The 22645-nt window shown below is 40.2% G+C and overlaps 1 protein-coding gene across 1 annotated transcript in view; it reads left to right on the top strand.

Moving 5' to 3' along the window:
* LOC106090743 (rab GDP dissociation inhibitor alpha) overlaps nt 1–11770 on the top strand; it is a 31110-nt gene extending 19340 nt beyond the window's left edge. The window contains exons 2-3 of the mRNA XM_013257031.2: nt 10520–10995; nt 11076–11770. Of these exons, the coding sequence (XP_013112485.1) occupies nt 10520–10995; nt 11076–11537 (938 nt within the window). The 3' untranslated portion in view covers nt 11538–11770. The remainder of the gene's footprint in view (nt 1–10519; nt 10996–11075) is intronic.
* The last annotated feature ends 10875 nt before the right edge of the window (nt 11771–22645 follow it).

The raw sequence follows: 22645 nt of genomic DNA, 5'->3' as shown, positions 1-22645 counted from the left end.
GCAGATTCGTGATATTTTTCTCTGCACAAAAAAAAAATCTGTTTTAATCACGAAATTAATTGATCCAATTAATTGTTTAATTAAAACTGCTTCAATCACGAAAATGCTAATAATAATTACTTACTTACTTTAATTGGCTATGACAGAATATTTCTTCCACTAGCCAAACGTTGTTGTTGTTGTTGTTGTTGTAGCAGTTTATTGTGTACTATCTTTCGTCTGCTTGATTCTGTTGAGTGTCAAGACCCAGGAACTCCGCGACTAGGATGGGGTGCGTCCACAGGGATCTGGGTCTGAGTCGAGTGGGTCTGGCCGGGCAGTTAAACAGGTGACGTGTATCGTGCGGTCCCTGGTTACAATAGGGACATACATCTTGCACGTCGGCATCAATCCTAGCTCTGTGGGAATTGAGGCGGCTGCATCTGCCGGAACGTAATTGAGCCAGAACCACTCTGGTTTGCCGGGGGAGGTCGATTTCTTCGGGTGCAATGGGTGGTGGTCGTTCTCCAAGGACTACATTCACCCGGTAGCCAATTAACGCGTCTGCTACCGTGTCTGCATGAATGTTGTTCAGACCCGCTTGATATGCCGCTTGATATAGATGTTCTCTCATGTAGCGCTGGACCTCACGCTCTAGATCGTGTAGATCTACCTTAAGGCTTCTGGGCGGTGGGTATCTATCCACAAGATGATGATTTGGATGATTTCTGCGATAACAGCCCAAAAGGTATTGCTTAGACAGCATGTAGTTATGTCTTCGCACTGGTAGGATCTTTGTCTCCTGATGGAGGTGGTCCACATGAGAACTGAGGAGACAGCCCGTCGCAGTTCGGAGGGCGGCATTCTGACAGATCTGAATATTATTCCACTGCGTGTCACAAAGTTGACGTGACCACACTGGCGCTGCATAACTTACCACAGACCGGCCAATTGCTTTGTACGTGGTCAACAAGGTTTCTTTGTCTGCACCCCAAGTGCTGCCAGCGAGTGACTTGAGGACCTTGTTTCTACTTTTGACTTTATTGCAGATTGCTGTGGCATGTGGGGAGAAAGTGTAGGAGCTGTCAAATGTGACGCCAAGTATTTTGGGACACTTGATGGTCGGAATCATTTCTCCATCGACCATCACAGTCAGCTCAGTATTCACCTCACGCGTATTTGTAATGAACAGTGTGGCTGAAGATTTGGTAGCGGATATCTTCAGATTTCTTGCAGCGAAATATGAGGCAAGCTCGTTGAGGTAGACGTTCAACCTATCACAATCGTCCGCATATGATACGATCTCTATGCCGTCTGGAGGAGGTGAGATGGAGGATAGGTAGAGGTTAAACAGAGCCGGAGATATCACCCCACCTTGGGGAACTCCCTGTTTCACTCTACGGTGTTTTGACTTCTTATCCCTAAATTCCACAAATGACTGGCGGCCACACAGATAATTCGCGACCCAACGTTTCAGGCCTGGCTGGAGGGACGTGTTGGCGATATCCTCAAATAATTTGGCATGGCTGACCGTGTCGAATGCCTTCGATAGGTCCAGTGCCACGAGGACCGTCCTATCACATGGCCTGGGTTGATTGAAGCCACGGCAAATGTGTGTGGTGATGGCATGCAAAGCTGTTGTTGTGTTGTGCAGTCTCCGAAATCCGTGTTGATGCTCGGCAAATGAAAATTCTCCTACGAGGCTCGGGAGGAGTAATGCCTCAAGCGTCTTAGCCACTGGTGAGAGAAGGGAGATCGGTCTGTACGACTCCCCCAAACTCGGGTCTTTACCCGGCTTCAGTAGCGGGATCACTCTGCCCATTTTCCAGACATCGGGAACTATAAGAGTGTTCAATGACAGGTTAAGGACAGTGGTAAGGTACTCAACTCCAGGTAAATCCAGATTTTTCAGCATCAATATAGAGATTCCGTCGGGGCCCAACGCCATGGAAGATTTGGCGCAACGGATGACATTCGTAACTTCGCCCACGGTAAATTGTGATGGCTGTTCATCGGCTCGGAGACCACGAATACGGCGAATGGCTCACCTCTTTGCCCTGTCTCTCTCGGGATGCACAATAAGTTGACGGTTGAACAACCTGGCGCATCTCTTCGGATCAGTCACGGTTATCTCGCCAAAAGTGACTGAGGTCCTGTCGTCCCGTCTACCGGGGTTCGAGAGAGACTTAACAGTGGCCCACAGTTTGCCTGCACCGGTGCCTAAGTTACATTGCTCCAAGTGTTTAGCCAAACGTAGAATAGCGTTCCAAGCACCTCGATCTTCTGCGCTCATTCTAAAATTTCTGACACCAAGTTTCGAGCTGTCTCCCACCACTTGATCTTCCCATCGGGCTTTTGGCCTTTCCGTTTTGCGTGTACCACCGAGTTTGCCTTCAAAAGACTTATTTGCTGGAGCTTCTTCATCCATTCTGAAAACATGACCTAGCCAACGCAGCCGTTGTAACTTGATGAGTGTAACTATGCTATCGTCGTCATACAGCTCGTCTGGACCAAATATTTTACGAAGAATCTTTCTCTCAAGTACTCCAAGCACTGCCTCATCTGCTTTCACAAGTGTCCATGCTTCAGAACCATATAACAGCACGGGTAGTATCAGTGTCTTGTAAAGTGTAATCTTCGTCTGTCGAGAGGTGGCCTTGTTTCTAAACAGCTTACTTAATCCAAAGTAACAACTGTTTGCCAATATTATTCTTCGCTTTATCTCAAAACTGGTGTCATTCGTTCCGGTTACGGCGGTGCCGAAGTAGATAAAGTTACTGACTGTGGTTCCCAACTTTCTTCATTTTCTTTATCTGTTCGGTTGTGCAAAGCATTTTTGAAGTTGAAACCATCCATTTCGTCTTATCTCCATTTACTGCCAAACCCATTTTCACTGACTTTTTCTTTCAAAGGCAGCAGTTGCTACTTCCGGTGACCGACTTATGATATCGATGTCGTCGGCATAGGCGAGTAGCATGTGTTTTCTTGTGATTAGTGTGCCATATCTATTCACATCTGCATCTCGTATAATCTTCTCCAGCAGGATATTAAAGAGATCGCGCGCTGTCTCCTTGTCTGAAACCTCGTTTGGTATTAAATGGTTCGGAGAGATTCTTTCTTATTCTTTGTCAGGTCTAAAGCCGCATTGATAGGGCTCAATTATTTCATTACTTCTAGTTTTAATCTTTCACGCAATACGCTCGAGAGTATCTTGTATGCGATTGGGAGGAGACTTATTCCTCTGTAGTTGGTACATTCCGTCTTGTCTCCTTTCTTGTGTACGGGACATAGTATGTTGAGGTTCCAATCATCGAGTATGCGTTCTTTTAGCCAGATTGCGCAGATAGGCTGATGCATACGCCTTATCAGCGTGTCGCCTCCAGTCTTAAATAGTTCAGTGGGTAACCTGTCGGCTCCTGCCTTGTTGTTCTTTAGTCGGGTCACTGCTACTTTGACCTCACTCTTGACTAGTGGATAAACATTATATACCATCATCATTGATTGGTTCTGCGGTATCCTCTTCGCCGCCAACGTCGGACTCTAGCAGTTGTGTAAAATGTTCTTTCCATATCCTCAGCATGTTATCTGTGTCAGTTACCAGATTTCCTTCTTTGTCTCTGCAGGAGGGTGTGCCTGCACCAAAGCCATCAGTTTGGTGTTTAATTCTTTGGTAGAATTTCGGGACTTCATTCTGACTCCTGTACATCTCAATTCACTCAAACTCACGCCATTCCATTTCCTTTTTCCTAATAAATGGGATCCTCGGGATGATAAATGGATTTCGGAATAAATATTTATTTATTTATTTCATCAAACAAATGGAGACACAGGTCTATAGGAAAGTACAATACATATGAGAATACATGCAGATTCGTGATAATTTTTTCTGCACAAAAAGAAATAAAATCGGTTTCAATCACGAAATTAATTGATCCAATTAATTTTTTAATTGAAACTGCTTTAATCACGAAAATGATAATAATAAAAAAAAGTTTCTGAAAAGGGTGATTAAAAAAATTTTAATTAAAAAAATTGGCTATTCAATTTAAAAAAATATTGAAATTTTCAATTAATTTTCTAATTAATCCAATTAAAAAATGTTTGAAAATTCCGAAATATCCAAATAATTTTTTAAGTGGATCAAGTAAAAATTTAATTGAAAATATGCTGTATTAAATTGAAAAAATGTTGTATTAAATTTTTTGCAAAAAGCGCGCTGTCTGGAGCGCACACTCGATTTCGATGCAACATGGTTCACATATGGAACACGAATTTGAATAAAACAAAACACAACCAGAGGTTTTTCCAAAAATGCAACGGTAATATTACTTCCTGTATTATAAAAGAAAGAGCAGCGATGCAGGTTTAGGTCTAGCTGCCAACATAAACTAACAGTAATTAATATATTTTTTTATTACAGTATCTTTATGAATTACATGCGTTGGGGAAGTAAACCCAACAAAAAAACATTTATCTAGAATATTTTACAATAAGATTTATGCTAAAGAAGCCGTTTGTGGGGAGTTTTATCTTCTATTTATAGAAAGAATTTATTAAAATTTGGTGCACCTAGACTTTTTCCAAAACGAACAGTCATAACAGTGCTGATGGGTCTTAAAAGTTTCCGATTCACTTAAAATATGATTGAATGAACTTATTGCATGTTTTCACTTTATAAAATCGTGCATTTTGAATGCAATTCATTCAAAAGAACCGAGTGACAAAAAGAAAAAATGTTAGGGGTCTAGATCGTTATTGTTTAATTGAAAAAGATAAGATTTTCGATCACTTTGTATATATAAAATGTTGTAAGATGTAATTAAAAAAATCCACCGAAGAGTAGAGGTTAGCATGTCCGCCTATGACGCTGAATGCCTGGATTCGAATCCTGGCGATACCATCAGAATTTTCAGCGGTGGTTTTTCCCTCTTAATGTTGGCAACATTTGTGAGGTACTATGCCATGTAAAACTTCTCTCCAAAGAGGTGTCGCCCTGAGGCACGACGTTCGGGACTCGGCTTTAAAAAAGGATGCCCCTTATCATTGAGCTTAAACTTGAATCGAACTTCACTTTATATGTGAGAAGTTTGCCCCTGTTCCTAAGTGGAATGTTCATGGGCAAAAATTGAAATTTGCAATTAAGAAAAAATATTGAATCAACTTTTTAATAGAAAATTTCAAAAATTTTAATCACGATCGTACTTGAAAAACAATTCAAATTCATTTAAAAAAAAATGATTGAAATTAATTTTTTAATGGAAAATTTCCTAAATATCAGTCACTATCGTAACTGAAAAAATTTGGATTCAATTAAAAAAATTATTGTTTCAATTAATTTTTTAACAGAAAACACAACCCACACCAACCACCATTGGACGCATTTCGTCTTTGGTTAGCAGACTTTTCAACCATATTAGGTGTGATGGCTTCAAGGGTCGTGCGTAGGTATGTTGTATTTGAATCGTATTAATTGCGAAAACGCCTCTGTGATGCAATTACCACATTAACCACGTTCGACAACCCTATCTATTAGCTGTACTTTTTCCCAACGCATGTGTTTTTGGGTAATGACAGACTTTTCTGCGACAATCACACTTCTTCCACACATGATTCTGTATATCTGTTGGAAGCTGCATCGATGGCCTCGAACGCCAGACAACGGCAACGGCTCTTGTTTTTATTTTCATTTAAATTTTTAACTGAAAAAATTTTTATATTTTTTCTGTGTGTGTGCACAACACACTGCTAAGACAACAACAACACCAAATCTATAAGCACCACTACCAGTCACCCAAAATTATTTGGTTCCAAGAGGTAAACATCCGTGTACCTAATTGAAATTGATAGGAATTTTCAAAAAATTGCAATAATTTTTCAAATAGATCAATTAAAAAATTAATTGAAAATTTCAAAAATTTCAACAATTTTTTTAAGTTGATATTTCTTTCTAATTTTTGAAAAACGGTGATTGATATTATCATTTTCGTGATTGAAGCAATTTCGATTAAAAAAATAATTGGATCAAATAATTTCGTGGTGAAAACCGATTTTTATATTTTTCTGTGTATCGTAAATAACCAATTTTTGTCCATTTTCAAGAAATTATGCAAAAAATAGGACATTGAATTATTTATTTTATAAAATAAAACAATAATCATAATATATTTACATTTTTGGTGACTTAATTAAGACAAAAATTAACTTTGTGCTTAAGCCAAATTTGGTAAAGCCAATTATCAAATTATCCACAAACATGACCAAACAAAAATTTGTGCCATTTAGTCACTTAATTAAATGCAGCAGGATATTTTTTCAAGGAACAGATCCTAACTCTATCCAATTGTATATTGTTCGTTGGCTGTTGTTCTCCTTGAGGCTTCCCAAATAAATAAACATTGAAGAAGCACCGTTAGCTGTGCTAGAGGCGACGCGAGCCACATATTTTTTAGTTCACTTTCACGTAAAACAAAAATATATTTTATTTATTATATACAGAAAAGCATTGGCTACAATGGCCATCAGCTTAAAAAGTTACAAAAATTTGTTTATAACATATACTTTTAACTCAGTTAAAGTAGAATCTTATATATAAAATAAAATTTTTTGTTTGTTTCTCTTTCGAGACGCGCTCAATAATCGGAGATGCAAATGGAAAAGGAAAGCCAAAGATAGCAACACACACCAACCACTATGGGACGCGTTTCGTCTTTGGTTAGAAGATTTTTCAACCATACTAGGTGTGATGGCTTCAAGGGCCGTGCGTTGGTATGTTGTATTTGAATCGTATTAATAGCGAAAACGCATCTATGATACAATTACCACATTAACCACACTCGACAACCCTCAATCCCATGGCAGCTGGTTGTACGTACCGGATTGACCCAATGGAATCATTCATTGGCAAGGGCTGCCGCCTCAGTGTACAACGCACTGCTACAACAACAACTCCACAACCCTGATTATTAGCTGTACATTTCCCAATGCATTTATTTTTGTGTAATGACAGACATTCTTTCTGTGACTCTTCTTCCGAACTACACAACAGATGCACAAAATCAAAAAATTACCTTGAAATGTTCACAGATTGTGTAGGTTGGTCTGGAAGGAAACATAGTCTACATAATTTTCTGATATAGGGAGGGGGGCGGACCCTCCCTTTACCCCAAAAGTACTACCCAAAAATAAAAGTGGACCGATGGGGACAATACAGGATTCAAATAAAAGGTATTCAAAAGGTTTATTTGCCGATCATGACAATATGGGAATCAAATGAAAGGTATTCGGGAGTAGATTACGAATATGGCCAGGAAGTAGGAATAGGCTTCATAATTAATTGAAAACGGAAGGGGGCGGACCCTCCACCGTTACCCCAAAAACACCACCCAAAATCAAAACTGGACCGATAAGGACAACATGGGTATCAAATGAAAAGTACGCGGGAGTAAATAACGAATCAAGCATACAAATTCATGTCGAAGTATAGGGGGTCAACCAACCCCCACAAAGACGCCCAAAATGGGCACATTAGCCAATCACGGATATATGGGACTCGGTTTGTTTGTTCCGTATAGATTGAAAAACGGCAGAACCGTTTTCCTCGAAATTTTCGCATATTGTGTAGGTTGGTCTGGAAAGACACATAAGTTATATAATTTTTCGGTATCGGAAGGGAGACGAACCCTCCCCATTATGCCAAAAACGCAACCCAAAATCAAAAGTAGACTGATCGGGACAATGTGGGTACCACATGAAAGGTATTGGAGAGTAAAAAACGAATATGGTATTAAAATTTGGACCCAAGTACCCCGAACCCCAAAACTGCCCCAAACAGACATATTGGACGTTTATTTCAATATGGGGCTCAAATGAAAGGTATTCGGGGGTAGATTTCGAATCTGGCATACAAAATCAGATCGATGTATTGGAGGTTACGCACGCCTCCAAAACGCCATTACACCCATTATGACTATATGATACTTGGCTGAACCGATTTTCCTAAAATTTCCATAGATTTTGTACGTTTGTCTGGAAGAAAACATAGGCTATATATAATTTTTAGATATTGGGTGGAGGCGGACCCACCCTCTTACCCCAAAAACGCAACCCATATCCGAAAGTGGTCCGATGGGCACAATAAGGGTATCAAATGAATAGTATTGAAACCAGAAAACGAATATGGTATTAAAATTTGGATACAAGTACCCAGAGTACCCGATTCAAGTTTAAACTCAATGATAAGGGGCATTTTTAGCCGAGTCCGAACAGCGTCCCGCAGTGCGACACCTCTCTGGGGAACATTTTTTAAATAACGATGCATGGCATTGTACCTCGCAAATGTCGCCCACATTAAGAGCGGATAAACACCGCTTTGTCCGATGTTCTCGCCAGGAATCGAACGCGTTCAGCGGCATAGGCTACAATGGCACGAACTCGATATCCGCATTCAGGGCCCGGTTTGGCATGTGTATTATAAAATTTAATACTTTGTTGATGTTTTCAATAGACGGGTTCCTAAGGATCTGCAGGCCTTTGTTATGAAGAATTGTACGTTGATATTGAGTAAGAGAAACACATGTTTCTATGAAGTGTTTTACGGATGGAGGATTACCACATTTCGGACAAGAGTGATTTAAGTTTTTATCAAGTAGGTATCGATGCGTTGCATTGGTATGGCCCATCCTAAGACCGCTAAAAATTCCAATTTTTCTCTTAACAATATTTGTGGGGTAAACTGGCGTTTCGTTGTTAGAATTTATTACACTGTAGTGATAATGTTAAAATAGTTTACGATCGTTGGAGTGTTGTTTTTGAAGTTCCATAGTAATAGCTCTTTTCAAATCTATTCTTTCAATTAATGGATCTGTTATCAGCGGTGCAGTACACCCATATTTAGCCGCAGAATCTGCATGTACGTTCGCGGTCAGACCAACATGCCCGGGTAACCAGAAAAGAATGATTTTATTTTTATATTCAATTAGTTTGTCGCGAATCGTATTACTTGATGACCAGAGGCAGTTTGAGGTATTGGTGACGGCTTTTAAAACTGACAAGCTGTCAAAAAAATTATTGTCTTCTTTTTAGTAGATATGGCACCGTTAGCTATGCAAGAGGCAACGTAAGCTACATATTTTTTAGTTCTCTTTCACATAACACAAAAACTTATTGTTTAAAAATAGTAATATGACGTAAAACACAATAGCACAACCCCCGTTTGCTTTGCTTACCTTTGAGATGGCAAAATATGCTCGACGAATCGATTTTTCTCCCCAAATTACGATCGTAAGGCCTGATTGAGCCTTCAATTTCGTTGGACCTCAATCTTGTTGTTGTTTGACTGACGATTTGCTATCAGCTTTAGCCCCTCAAATTTGTCGTCTATGGTCTGACGAGTTGCAATCCAGATTGAGTTCCCAAATTTATCATCTCTGGTCTGACGAGTTGCAATCCCGGACGAGCCCTCAATTTTTTGGGGATCCCTGGTGAGTCACAAAAGGAAAACAGCCTCCGAATTGGAAAGTTCACTGGATTTCTATCAGATGGTCGTTGTCTAGGGTATTTGGAGAAATTGTTTACTGATTTTCTCGTCGTCACAGTTTTTCAGTTCAATAATTTGCTCACACACACTTTTAATTTTGGAACAATGTTTAATGAATGTTTGCGTAAAAGAACTTAAAAATAATTCAGTTGATTTCAGTCAATTAAAAAAAAAATGAAAAAACAGTTTTCAAAAACGATAGCTTCACACGTCTTTATTCGACCAGGGTCCGAGAGGAGAAGTGTTTTAAGGAGACAATGCACAAAGTGTAAAAGCTAATATAGGTTTGGGAGTAAGGGGAATGAAAAAGCAGACGATTTGTCAGTGAAGGCCAGAGGACTGCCGTCAATAAACTTAGGTCGACGCATACCGTTCGGTAGCACGGCGAAAATCCTATGGGGAGATCCAGATCGTGAGAAAACGATGCTATTACTGAAAGGAAGTAAAAAGGAGGTCAGTGTAGCTTTCGGTATTATAACGGACACAGAGGACTGCAAAGTCGGTGATGCAAGCGACAGCATTTGTAGAACATGTGGGGAAAATTATGAAACATTGGAGCATTATCTATGTCATGGCCCGGCTTTCGCGGCTAACAGACACCGCCACTTAGATGGGGACACAATATCAGACATGAACCAACATAGGGGCGTGGATTGGAAAAAACTAATGATTTTGTAAGAAGCACGGTATTTCTAACTTAGATTTTCTTTTTCGACATTACTTGTTAGTATTTAGAGCGCACAACCAGACGATTACTGGATTAGGTGTATGTCCTTAGTAACATGAGACGCACCCTCTTTTCAACCTAACCTAACATAGGTCAGTGACGCATCCTTTTTTTTTTAATCTACAGTCCGACTCTTCTTAACCACATCAGCGTTGCCACCCGACATATAGACTATCAATCGATATCTGAAAGACTTCACTTGCCAAATATAGCTACTTGAGCTGCATTAATATCTTATTATATTTGTAATTAAAGTTTTACAAATTTTCTTTTTGCAGGAATGTTTGAAAAACGTCGTTTTCGCAATTTCTTAATCTATGTTCAAGATTTCAAGGAAGATGATCCAAAGACATGGAAGGAATTTGATCCTGTTAAGTCCAACATGCAGGCATTGTATGACAAATTCGGCTTGGACAAAAATACACAAGATTTTACGGGACATGCTCTGGCATTGTTCCGAGATGATGAATATTTGAATGAACCAGCTGTTAAGACCATACAACGTATTAAATTATATTCGGATTCATTAGCCAGGTATGGTAAATCGCCATATCTGTATCCTATGTATGGCTTAGGTGAATTGCCACAAGGGTTTGCTCGTTTATCAGCCATCTATGGCGGCACCTATATGTTGGACAAACCTATTGACGAAATTGTTGTGGGTGAAGGTGGCAAAGTTGTTGGTGTACGCTCAGGAGATGAAATTGCTAAATGCAAACAGGTCTACTGTGATCCCAGCTATGTTCCCGATAAGGTAGTTTACGCTTTAATAATCATTTAATGATGCATTTTTCTACTATTGCTAATAACCACAATCCATTCGCTCATTCGCAGGTTCGAAAGAAGGGTCAAGTTATACGCTGCATTTGCTTGTTGGATCACCCAATTGGTAACACTAAAGACGCTCTATCTACCCAAATTATCATTCCACAGAAACAAGTTGGTCGCAAATCTGACATTTATGTCTCTTTGGTTAGTCATGCTCATCAAGTAGCTGCTAAAGGCTGGTTCGTCGGCATGGTGTCTACAACTGTAGAAACTGACCAGCCGGAGAATGAAATTAAACCCGGATTAGAACTCTTGGAACCAATTGCACAAAAAATCATGTCGATCTCTGATTACTATGAACCCATTGACAATGGTGTCGAATCGCAAATTTTCATTTCAGAATCCTATGATGCCACTACACACTTTGAAACCACTTGCCTGGATGTTTTGGATATTTTCAAGCGTGGTACTGGTGAAGATTTCGATTTCTCTAAAATCAAACATGAATTAGGCGATGAAGACCAGTAAAGGAGCCCTCTTGCAAAAATTTTCTATTGCTACACCACATCAACAACATCAAAATCATTTGGCAGTTAACAGGGGGAATCAAAAATGACTAAAGTGAAAATAACCGATACCAACATAAAAAAATGTATTAATAATATTATGCATATAATCGTAAAATAAACAAAAATACTTGTGCTTTGAAAGGAAACATCAATAAAAGAAATTTAAATAAAAGCTGGCATAGCTTAAATGAATATTCTCCACTATTGAAAGGGCGGCAAACAAAGAAATAACAATTTGTCACCGTCACATGTACATCATCAGAAACGATTTTATAGAAACTCATCAATTATACCCCCGCATGTTAAAAGCCTAACTAAATAATCGAGTCTTTGACATACAATCAATTTTAAACATTTATCTCATCATTAAAAAAGAATCCTTTAAAAAAGAAAGGAATACCAATTATATTGCTACATACCCATTTTAAGTTATTAACAATTCTTAATCATTATGAAAGAAACATGCGTTTGTATCACACACAGTTTAGCAGTTTTTTTGTAGAAAATAATTGAAAAAAGTATATTAAAAAAGTCCGCTTCTGATTAGTCAAAAGATTTTAGCCTTGATTTTGAAGACGACAAAAATCAACTCAACATCGTCCATTCCGGGAAAACTGAAAGTCATCGATACACACATAGAAGGACACATTTTGAATGCGTTATATAACGCGTGTGCAGAAATGCGATATGAATATTTTGTGTTTTCCAAATTTCATGTAAACCAATTAAAAATTGAATGATAAACATGCATTAAATACACATATAAATGTAAACCTTATAACTTCAGTCTTTCTATTTGGGAAATAGTTGTTGCAGTTGCAGCTTTTAAAACTTAATTTTTTTCGTTCTGAGCATAGTTTATTTTCGGAATAAAGGCATAATAAGTAGGCCATGTTGATTGACTTTCTATCGAATTCGCATAAAATAGACTTGTCGATATATGTCCCAAATTTAAAATTTTTAAGAAAAATATTTCATTTGGGCATCATATTTCAGATGAACTATTATGAAAACGAACGAATCTTAATGTGTTACTTAAATCCAAACATTATTCCAATCATTCCTCTGTTGGCTGGTACACGTGTCTATATGTGGAGATGGCTATCCTCGTCTAGCTCCTCTAAGTGAGCAAGCTCGTTCCGGTCCAAAGGGCCAATCGCCGCGGAAAAAGGGTGGCCATTGATTTATTTAAAGACGCCAATAACTCCTTGTCATATCGAGCATCATAGGCACTCAGTAGGTCTTCGCGTACTTTTCGAGTAAAAATTAGCAGGAGAGTAAGAGCCATTTTACTTTCTTTAAAAAATTTGCAAGCAAACGTACGCGAACGACTTACAGTGAAAATTTGCAGAAAAACAGCTGATTTTTGTTTTGGTTGGTTTTTTATTTGCTTGCTTGGAAAACAATTTTTTTAAATAAAACATTCTGGTGATATTTGTGAGGTATTTTCCTTAGATAAACGTCAATTCATTTACCCGAGAGTGAAAAAGGCTAGAAGGAGAGGGATGGGGGGGAGCCGTGATCTTCGTGCCGCTGGATAGCCATCAAAAATTACCGTGCAATCCCATGGCATCCGGTTGTACGTAATGGCCCGATGAAGTCTTTCAATGGCCCGATGGAGTCTTTCAGTACACAACACTGCTACAACAATAACAACCGTGCACGAAGCTACGAATGTCACCGTGGCGCATAGGACTACAACTGCATGCCATCACCGTATATAAAAGTACACTTGTTGTGCTTACAAAATACCTTGAACTAACCATCGATTGCTTTTCGATATTGTGGCTGGATAAATGCTACGACCACTGATGTGAGGCTAAGGGAGCTTTCTATTTGCTCATGTGGCGGGTAAGGACACTTTGTTATCATCGAAGATATCTGTATCAGTTCACAATTGGCAGACTTATTTGCACTAATTTTTTTAATCCCACTATGCATCACGTGTTTAACTGCCCAGCTAGAGCAACTCAATTCCCTCCTTAACAAATTCAAAGGGACGGTGTTGGTTTCATTGTAGCTCTCCGATGAGGATGATTCCATCAAAACTCTTAAGAAACCGATAATTGGTCTTTTCTTCGTGTCTGGAAGGATACAATGACTTAATTTTTCAAGATTTACCAAATAATTCCGCAAATTTTGCACTTACCTTCTAATGTAGAAAAACCGCCTTGAGGTAAAATTACAACTTCATTTGTCGAGTTTTCTGTACTTGAACAATAGCTGTTGCTGTGAATCTTCATCAAAAAAAAGTAAATAAAAATGAAAGAAAATTTATTAATTACCAAGAAACAATATTCTTATTTTTTACTTAGCTCTGCCTTTTTGATCCATTTTGCCGTAAGCTTTTGTATTTGCATGTAACGGCTGCTTTTCATACAACAGCTGACCTTTACAAAACATCTGTTCAAAGTTGCAAATTTCTGCTGGCAAAAAAGTCCCAGTAGAAATTTGCAGGCTCTCTATTTTCTAACTGCCAAAATTTGCTCCCTCTCGCGCTCTCTTCTGCTGGCAAATAAACTACGCGAGCGACTTCCAAACAGAGCTAGTATTTATACAAGAGCGGGTGCCGCCCGGCCTTTCACTGAGACTCTCCGCTTGATACCGCTGATTGTCCGCGACTGCAATTGCAGCTACTCCGTATGGAACATTCCACTATCCGCAACCTGTGGACGCGCCCGGTAGCTTGCAGCTATGCTTCTCGTGATTACAATGACAGCCTGTGTGGTGCTCATAGTTATCCCGGGCCGGGATAGACCATTCGTTGGTGACTGTTATTGCTGAACTCGTGAACACTGAACCCACATGACGTTGTACATCAAGACTACTGAAGAAAGAGTAAAAGGAAAAGTTGCTATAGAGTAGAAAATCTTGAAAAACAACCACCTTTCAGTACTTGGGAGTATTTTTGTGTCGAATTCATAGCCACTACAGTGAGTTATGAGAAATTACTCGCTGTATATGAAAGCCTCTCGTTGATCACACAAATCGTTTGTAAACTGTTTGTTTTCTCATATAAAAAAACTAGGCGAATTTCGTACTACGAAAGTAGACGACAAGAAAAAAGTACTTTATTTGAAGCAAAATGTACCCGAATACATTCATTGTACAACGTGCACTGACTGAAATCCGAATCACTCTTTCTTTTCGCTGAAGGGATCATTTGATGCACTCACTCATCTCATTTACTTGTCTCATACAATGTTGTATTTTGAAACGAAGAGTTCAGTTTATGATATACTCTATGATTGCGCAGGCCTTTGCTATAAACCCAATAAAGTTTCAAATGGTATTTTAATATACCATTTTGAAAACCACATCACCCGTGTAATGACTACTATCTCGGTGTACTCCAATTGCGTTTATGTAAAGTCTGGGAAGTCGAGCCTTGATGTTATTTTATGCCCAGGTATAGATCATGAAGATCCACTTTATGTCTTCTGGGCGGTTAATACCTATACACAAGATGATAATTTGGATAGTATCTGTGATAACAGCCCAGAAGGTATTGCATAGACACTTGATAACTGAAGAGACAGTTCGAAAATCGACATTCTGACGGATCTGAATATTATACCACTGAGTGTCATATAGCTGACGAGATCACACTGGCACTGACCAATTGCTTTGCACGCGTTCAACAAGGTTTCTTTGTTGTTGTTGTAGCAGTGCGTTGTACACTGAGGCGGCAGCCCTTGCCGATGAAGGAATCCATCGGGTCAATCCGGTACGTACAACCGGCTGCCATGGGATTGAAGGTATCTTTGTCAGCACCCTTAGTGCTGCCGGCAAGTGACTTGAGGAAATTGTTTCTATTTCTGCCCTTATCGCCGATTGCTGTGGCATTTGGGGAGAATTTGTAAGAGCTGTGAAATGTGACACCAAGTATTTTGGGACACTTGATGATCGTTACTCCATGGATTGATAGATTGTTACTCCATCGACCGTCACATCCAGCTCCCTGCCCACCCCATGAGTGTATGGGCGATGATACGGTGGCAGATATCTTCAGATCTCTTGCAGCGAAATAAGAGGCAAGTTGGTTGAGGTAGACGTTTAACCTATCGCAGATATCACCAATGGGTGGAGGGCCCTATGCCATTATCGTACAATCGTCAGCATATGATACGATCTTTATGCCATCTTGGAGGCCTGGAATGGAGGACAGGTAGACGTTAAACAGTACCGGAGATATCACCCCGCCTTGGGGAACTCCCTGTTTCACTGACTTCTTATCTCTAAGTTCCACAAATGACTGGTGACCACACAGATAATTCGGGCAAAAGTGCAGTTTATGGGAAAAATGTAAAAAATCAAATTTTTTGCACACCCCCTAAATTGATTCCGGAACATGAATAAATTAAAGGAAATTTTGCGAAGAATACTGCACTTCAGACAGGATTTTTAACTAAAGGGTTATTTATTAGCAATTATCTTTTTGGCAACACCAGTTTAAAAAACTAACGCACGTTTCGTGATTTGTTTCACTGTTAAACATCTTCAGTTTGGTCTATAATTTACCTATGAATCGTCATACAAGTGAACAACGCTTCTTTAATTAATTATTGAATTTTATTATCAAAATGCGTGCTCTGTTAAGAATGTTCATCGCGCTCATTTTTCATTCGATTTCGAAGCTCATTTTTGACTCAATGGGTCTGTAAATAAGCAGAATTGTCGATTTTGGAGTGAAAATCAACCAGAAGCATTGCAAGAGCCTCCAATGCATCCAGAAAAAGTCGAAGTTTGGTGCGGTTTATGGGCTGGTGGCATCATTGGATCATACTTCTTCAAAGATGATCCGAATCGTAACGTAACTGTGAATGGTGAGCGCTACCGTGAGATGATATCCAACTTTGTTTTGCCCAAAATGCAAAAGTTTGGGACCGATCAATTGGCCGCCTAGATCGTGCGATTTAACGCCTTTAGACTAATTTTGTGGGGCAGTGTTAAAACTCATGTTTATTGAAGATATATTCATTTACAGGTAGTGACAGTGACATGTCCTGGGCTGATTGAAGCCACGGCAAATGTGTGCGGTGATGGCATGCAAAGCTGTTGTTGTGCTGTGCAGTCTCCGAAATCCATGTTGATGATCGCCGAATGGAAATTCTCCTACGAGGCTCGGGAGGAGTAATGCCTCAATCGTCTTTGCCATTGTTGAGAGAAGGGAGATCGGTCTGTACGACTCCCCCAAACTCGGGTCTTTTCCAGGCTTCAGTAGCGGGATCACTTTGCCCATTTTCCAGACATCGGGAACTATAAGAGTGTGCAATGACAGGTTGAGGACAGTGGTAAGGTACTCAACTCCAAGTGAATCCAGATTCTTCAATATCAATGTAGAGATTCCGTCGGGGCCCAACTCCTTGGATGATTTGGCGCCACTGATGACATTCGTAACTTCGCCCACGGTAAATTGTGATGGCTGTTCATCGGCTCGGAGACCACGAATACGGCGAATGGCTCTCCTCCTTGCCCTGTCTCTCTCGGGATGCACAATAAATTGACGGTTGAACAACCTGGCGCATCTCTTCGGATCAGTCACGGTTATCTCGCCAAAAGTGACTGAGGTCCTGTCGTCCCGTCTACCGGGGTTCGAGAGAGACTTAACAGTGGCCCACAATTTGCCTGCACCGGTGCCTAAGTTACATTGCTCCAAGTGTTCCAGCCACAAATTCCGCTTATGTTCGTTGACTACCCTGTTTATTTCCAGATTCAGCTGGCTGATTCTGGGGTTAGCGGGGTCCATAGCACGAATCCCATCACGCTCGTCTGCGAGTACCACTGCTTGCGCCGGGAAATTGGGTCGCACTTGCGGTATTCGACCGGCTGGTATAAAGCGAGCGGCTGCTGCGTTGATGATGTCTCGGAATTTCCTCTCGGCCACAAGCACATCAGAGGGCGGTGGCAGTTCATTGAAGCGGCGATTGGTATACTCCTTGAAGCCAGTCCAATTGGCCTTCTTGTAATTGATGAACGCCCGGCGCTCAGAGGTTATGAAGTCGGGTGGTCGGTCGATGGTGAGGATTATGGGGAGGTGGTCTGACCCCAAGGAGATGACGGCTTGCCAGGATACGTCACTCAGGAGATCAGGGGATGCGATTAAGATGTCTGGCGAGATGCTGAACCTCCTCGTAATCCTAGTGGGGGCATCCTCATTCACCGTGCAAAACGTGGAGCTATCTATCTGCTCTGCCAAAGCTATGCCACACTGGCCGTTACCTAGGGGAGAATGCCATGACGAGTGATGTGCATTAAAATCCCCCAGAACCAGACGACTATGGCCAGATAGCAACCCACTTATGTCGGGGCTGTAGGCCTGGCCATTAATCGGAAAACAGCTACCAACCGGCGGTATATACACGTTGTATATCTCTATCTCGGCAGTACCAGACCTGACTGCTACCCCCATACATTCCATGTATGGGTCACTAGCGTCAAGCGCAGGCGAGATAGGTCTATATTGCACGGAATGGTGTATAACGAAGGCCAATCCCCCACCTCCATTCCTTGAGCGATCCTTACGTAGCACATTGTAGCCGTGACAACTGTGCAAGCTGCAGGTGTTAGTCAGCTTTGTCTCCTGGATCGCTGCGACCGATATGCTCTTCCGACTCATAAAATCTACAATCTCATCAATCTTGCCTCGCAGTCCATTGCAGTTTAACTGCAAGAACGATACACTTCCCGGCACTGGCCTTGTAATAGTAGGGCTAGGGTGCTGTCGTAGCATAAATTGCCGTACGGGAGAGGTCGGGGGGGTCACATAGTCCGACGAACGAGGACGCCGAAGGCGACGACGGCGACGCTTGTGACCCACTGCTGGCTATGTTCGCACAGCACCTAGCGACATAGCCAGTATGACTATACTCCCGTAGCGAAGTTAGGCCAGAGCAAGAACGGAAATGTACCCACTCCAAGCATCGGTTACACCTCACCGACACTGACCGATGATGAAGGCGGTTCTGGCAAACGGAACAGAACCAGGGTCCGGAGAGGGCACTCCGGGATGTGCCTCTCCCATGACGAAAAAAGACGAACACCCATATCTGGTGATGTGCATAAGCATCACTTCGTACAATGAGGCTTTTCTTCCCTTCAGAAGCTGCGTCAACCAGCGGTTTGAAGGTGGCATCTTTGAATCGTGTGCCATATATAGGGAAGCCAGCCAATAATGAGACTTGTTTAATTCAAGGCGGGCTACAACTAAATCTTCAGTGCTTAGCGACGGAAGAAGAAAAACATTTAGGCTACTCCCATTCGCCGCACCCTTGAGTAGTTTAAATCCAGGAATTCTTAGTCAACGAACCATTCTTCCACACACTAATGGTTCCTGGATAAGAACCACGTCAAATCCCCCTGCCATCAGCAGGATCTTAATTGCCGCCGAAGCGGTCTTTTAATGGTGGAGATTTATCTGTAGCAAGCGGACCATAGTCAGGATTCAGAACTTCCACCACTGTTGTGTTAGCCTCGTCTTCCGATTCCACCAGCAGTTCATCCTCACAAGATTCGTTAGATCTTGTCATGATGAGCTTCCGTACGCATCCAGGCGCAGGTGAGAAAGCTGTGGAACCACTCTTCATCAGGATACTGGACACTTGCAGTGTGGACGATTCCTCCTTAAATGCTGCTGTCGAAGTACTTTTTGAGTTCCCTGTTTCCTCTCTGGCGCATACCTTGAGCCCAGTCTGACTGGATGACCCTACCACACAGGGCTTGTCGAGTCCCGTTTCGATGCCATCCCCTCTTGTCTCGATTGTGGCAGGGAGATTTTCAGTATCCTGCTATCCGCCAGACTTTAGCGATATGGTCGATAGTTCCTCAGGCAAGTGTTCAGCAACTACCCCACAGCTTCTATAGACCTTCAGTTTCAACTTGCTGAATCCGTAGGATAAATTTCACAACGGCGGCCACAATTTCTGGTATAAGTCGGTCCAGATCATCCTTAATTTGATTTAACTACGTGTTGAAGTGTAGTCCACATAAACTAATGATTCCTGTCTCATTTCTTTTGGTCGGCATAACTCTGTAGGAGTTGAGGAGGCTGCATCTGCCGGAACGTAATTGAGCCAGAACTACTCTGGTTTGCCGGCGGAGGTCAATTTCTTAAGTTGCAATAGAAGGCGGTCGTTCTCCAAGGACGACATTCACCCGGTAACTATTTACCGCATCAGCTACTGTGTCTGCACGAATGTTGTCTAGACCTGCTAGATATGCCGCTTGATCTAGAGGTTCTCTCTTGTAGCGCTGAAACTCACGCTCTAGATCATGTAGATCTATTTACCTTAAGGCTTCTGGGCGGTGTATATCTATCCACAAGATGATGATTTTGATGATCTCTGCGATAACAGCACAAAAGGGATTGCTTAGACAGCATGTAGTTATGTCTTCGCACTGCTAGGATCTTTGTCTCCTGATGGAATTGGTCCACATGAGAACTGAGGAAGCAGCCCGTCTCCTTATTAGCACGTTGTACTGCCATCATTCCGATGCAGGGATTGGTTGGTTGGATCTAATGGATAGATCACTAAGCACAAGAATTCCATAATTAATCTGGTCATTGGATTTATGATTGGATAGACTGTTTGCAAGATCTGAAACATTAATATTTTCCGAAGCAATAGCGTTCTCAAGTCCCTGCCTCTTTCGGTCATTCTTTAACCTTGTTGTTTTTTTTTGTATTTATTACTTGTTGCTGTTTAAAAGATGAACCCACCACTTCCACGACATCACAGTCCATGTCGGGGGAAGAGATCCTGTCATCTTTTTCTAACATTCAAATGATGCCTGGAATTGGTTTTATCATCTATTTTAACGCAATAAGATCAAAATAAAAACTCGTCCAAATTGTTAAGAGTACAAAGTCGAACCTTCTAGTGAGAATAGTTGAGATACTAAAAACGAAAACGCTTTTCAACTTGGGCCAACATGATAAATAAAACTAATTTTCGTGGGATTTTTGTTCATCGCTACTTTTTTGCTCATACAGCGGTCAAAAAAAGTATTCATCATTCAATGTTTTTTTTTTAATAAGTCTACAAAAGACAATTGGAATAAAAACATATTAAACTAATGATGCAGTAGTGCTTGTGTGATATATATGTACACAATTTCATTGTTTTTAAAGAAAAAAATAGTATTTATTGGAACAAAAAGGGCCATTTTACAGCTGAACACAAAAAATAAAACAAAAAAAGTATTCATCATTGCAAAAAAACAAAAAAATAAATAACATAATTTAAAAAAATTAATACTTTGTTATTCGACCACTGCGTCTTATAACTTCTTTTAAACGGTTTGACATCGATTGGACTAATTTAGCGGTTATATTTTGGTCTATATTAGTCCATTCCTCCATTATCACCTGTTGCATTTGACTCTTGCTCGAAAAATTGCGCGTTCTCAATTTGCGTTCGAGATGTTCCCAAAGATGTTCAATTGGGTTCAAGTCGGGACTTTGAGGAGGAGTTTTAATGACTTTGGGGCAGTTATACAGCATCCACATCTTGGTATTTAAAGCAGAATGTTTGGGGTCATTATCTTGATAATATTGAAAGTTATTACCAAGCCCAAGTTTTACAGCACTATCTTTTAAATTCCTCTTTAAAATGTCAATGTAATACTTATGATCCATTACTCCATTAATAATTTCAAGATTTCCCGCTCCTGAAGCCGCCATACACCCCCAAACCATTAAACCACCTCCACCATGTTTTACAGTAGCAACTGTGTTTCGTTCTTCAAGCTCTGTATTTGGTTTTCTGTACACTATGACCTTTCCATCGCACCCAAAAAGATTAAACTTGCTCTCGTCTGCAAAAATGACTGTTTTCCAAAATGATTCGGGCTGTTTTACATACATTTTTGCGAAGTTTAGCCTTTTCACTCGGTTTATTTTATTTATAAAGGGCTTCTTACGTGCAGTTCTTCCTCTGTAACTATGCCTTTTGAGTGTATTTCGAATTGTTTGTGTAGTAACTTCCTTCCCTAAATATTCCATAGTGTTTTTACGAAGAATGGTCGCATTTGTCTTCGGAGTTTTCTGAACTTGCCGCACTAGCCAACGCCCATCTCCAACTGAAAGTGCTTTTGGTCGACCAGATCTTGGTTTATTGTCAACAGTTTTCGTTTCTGTCCACTTTCTGATGATGGGTTGTATAGTAGATCGTGGTCTATTTAATATTTCACTGATAGTTTTTTGAGTTAAACCATTCCTGTGGTGTTTTATTATCAAAACTTTTACCTCATCAGAAACCTCGTTTTGCTTACGACCCATTTTGACAAAAACTATATTTTCAATGAAATTAAATATTTGCTGTCAAGGGCAAAGCCTCCTTTACTAAATAAAACAGAAAAGGGGGATTCCCAAATAATATTTGAATTTGACTTTGATGATAGCACATCAATGATGAATACTTTTTTTGTTCTGTTTTTGGTGTTATTATATAAAATTGCATTTTTTGCGCTAATTAAATTTATTTTTTGAATTTATTTTAAAACATATTACGAAAAATAAACTATTGCATAAAACTGCATTATTTGTTTACTTTAAATTTTCTTCAATTACCCAAAATAAGTGAATTTATTATCAATTTTGCTAATGATGAATACTTTTTTTGACCGCTGTAGAACTCAGAACTACTTTTACGGAATGTGTTCGCATTTTCTTCAACATTTTTTTATAATGCGTTTTAAAAAACGTTCGGCCGAAAAGTCGAAGTCAGTACTATGCTATATGGGAAACAACATCTTAATACCTACCTTAAGCTAGCGAATCCGCTTGACTGATAACTAAAACAATCCAATTATCAATTTGATCTGCTGTCTCTGTGGTACCACAAAGAACTACAAATTGGCTGAGTCTGTGAGGGATTTTTGTATTTTTTATAGTTACTTCTTAAGGAAAATTTCGTTTACAATCTCTTGAAATAACTTAAAATACATAAAAGTGCTGTTCATTTCAAGTTTAAGCTCAAAGATAAGGTACTTCGTTTTTATATCCAAGTCCGAACGGCGTGCCGCAGGGCGACACCTCTTTGGGAGTTTGTTTTTTCGAATACGATA

This window comes from Stomoxys calcitrans, chromosome 3 (assembly GCF_963082655.1).
Source record: "Stomoxys calcitrans chromosome 3, idStoCalc2.1, whole genome shotgun sequence".
In the NCBI taxonomy this organism is placed as follows: domain Eukaryota; kingdom Metazoa; phylum Arthropoda; class Insecta; order Diptera; family Muscidae; genus Stomoxys; species Stomoxys calcitrans.
Note: the sequence above shows the minus strand (reverse complement) of the source record. Positions and strands in the feature narration are given on the sequence as shown.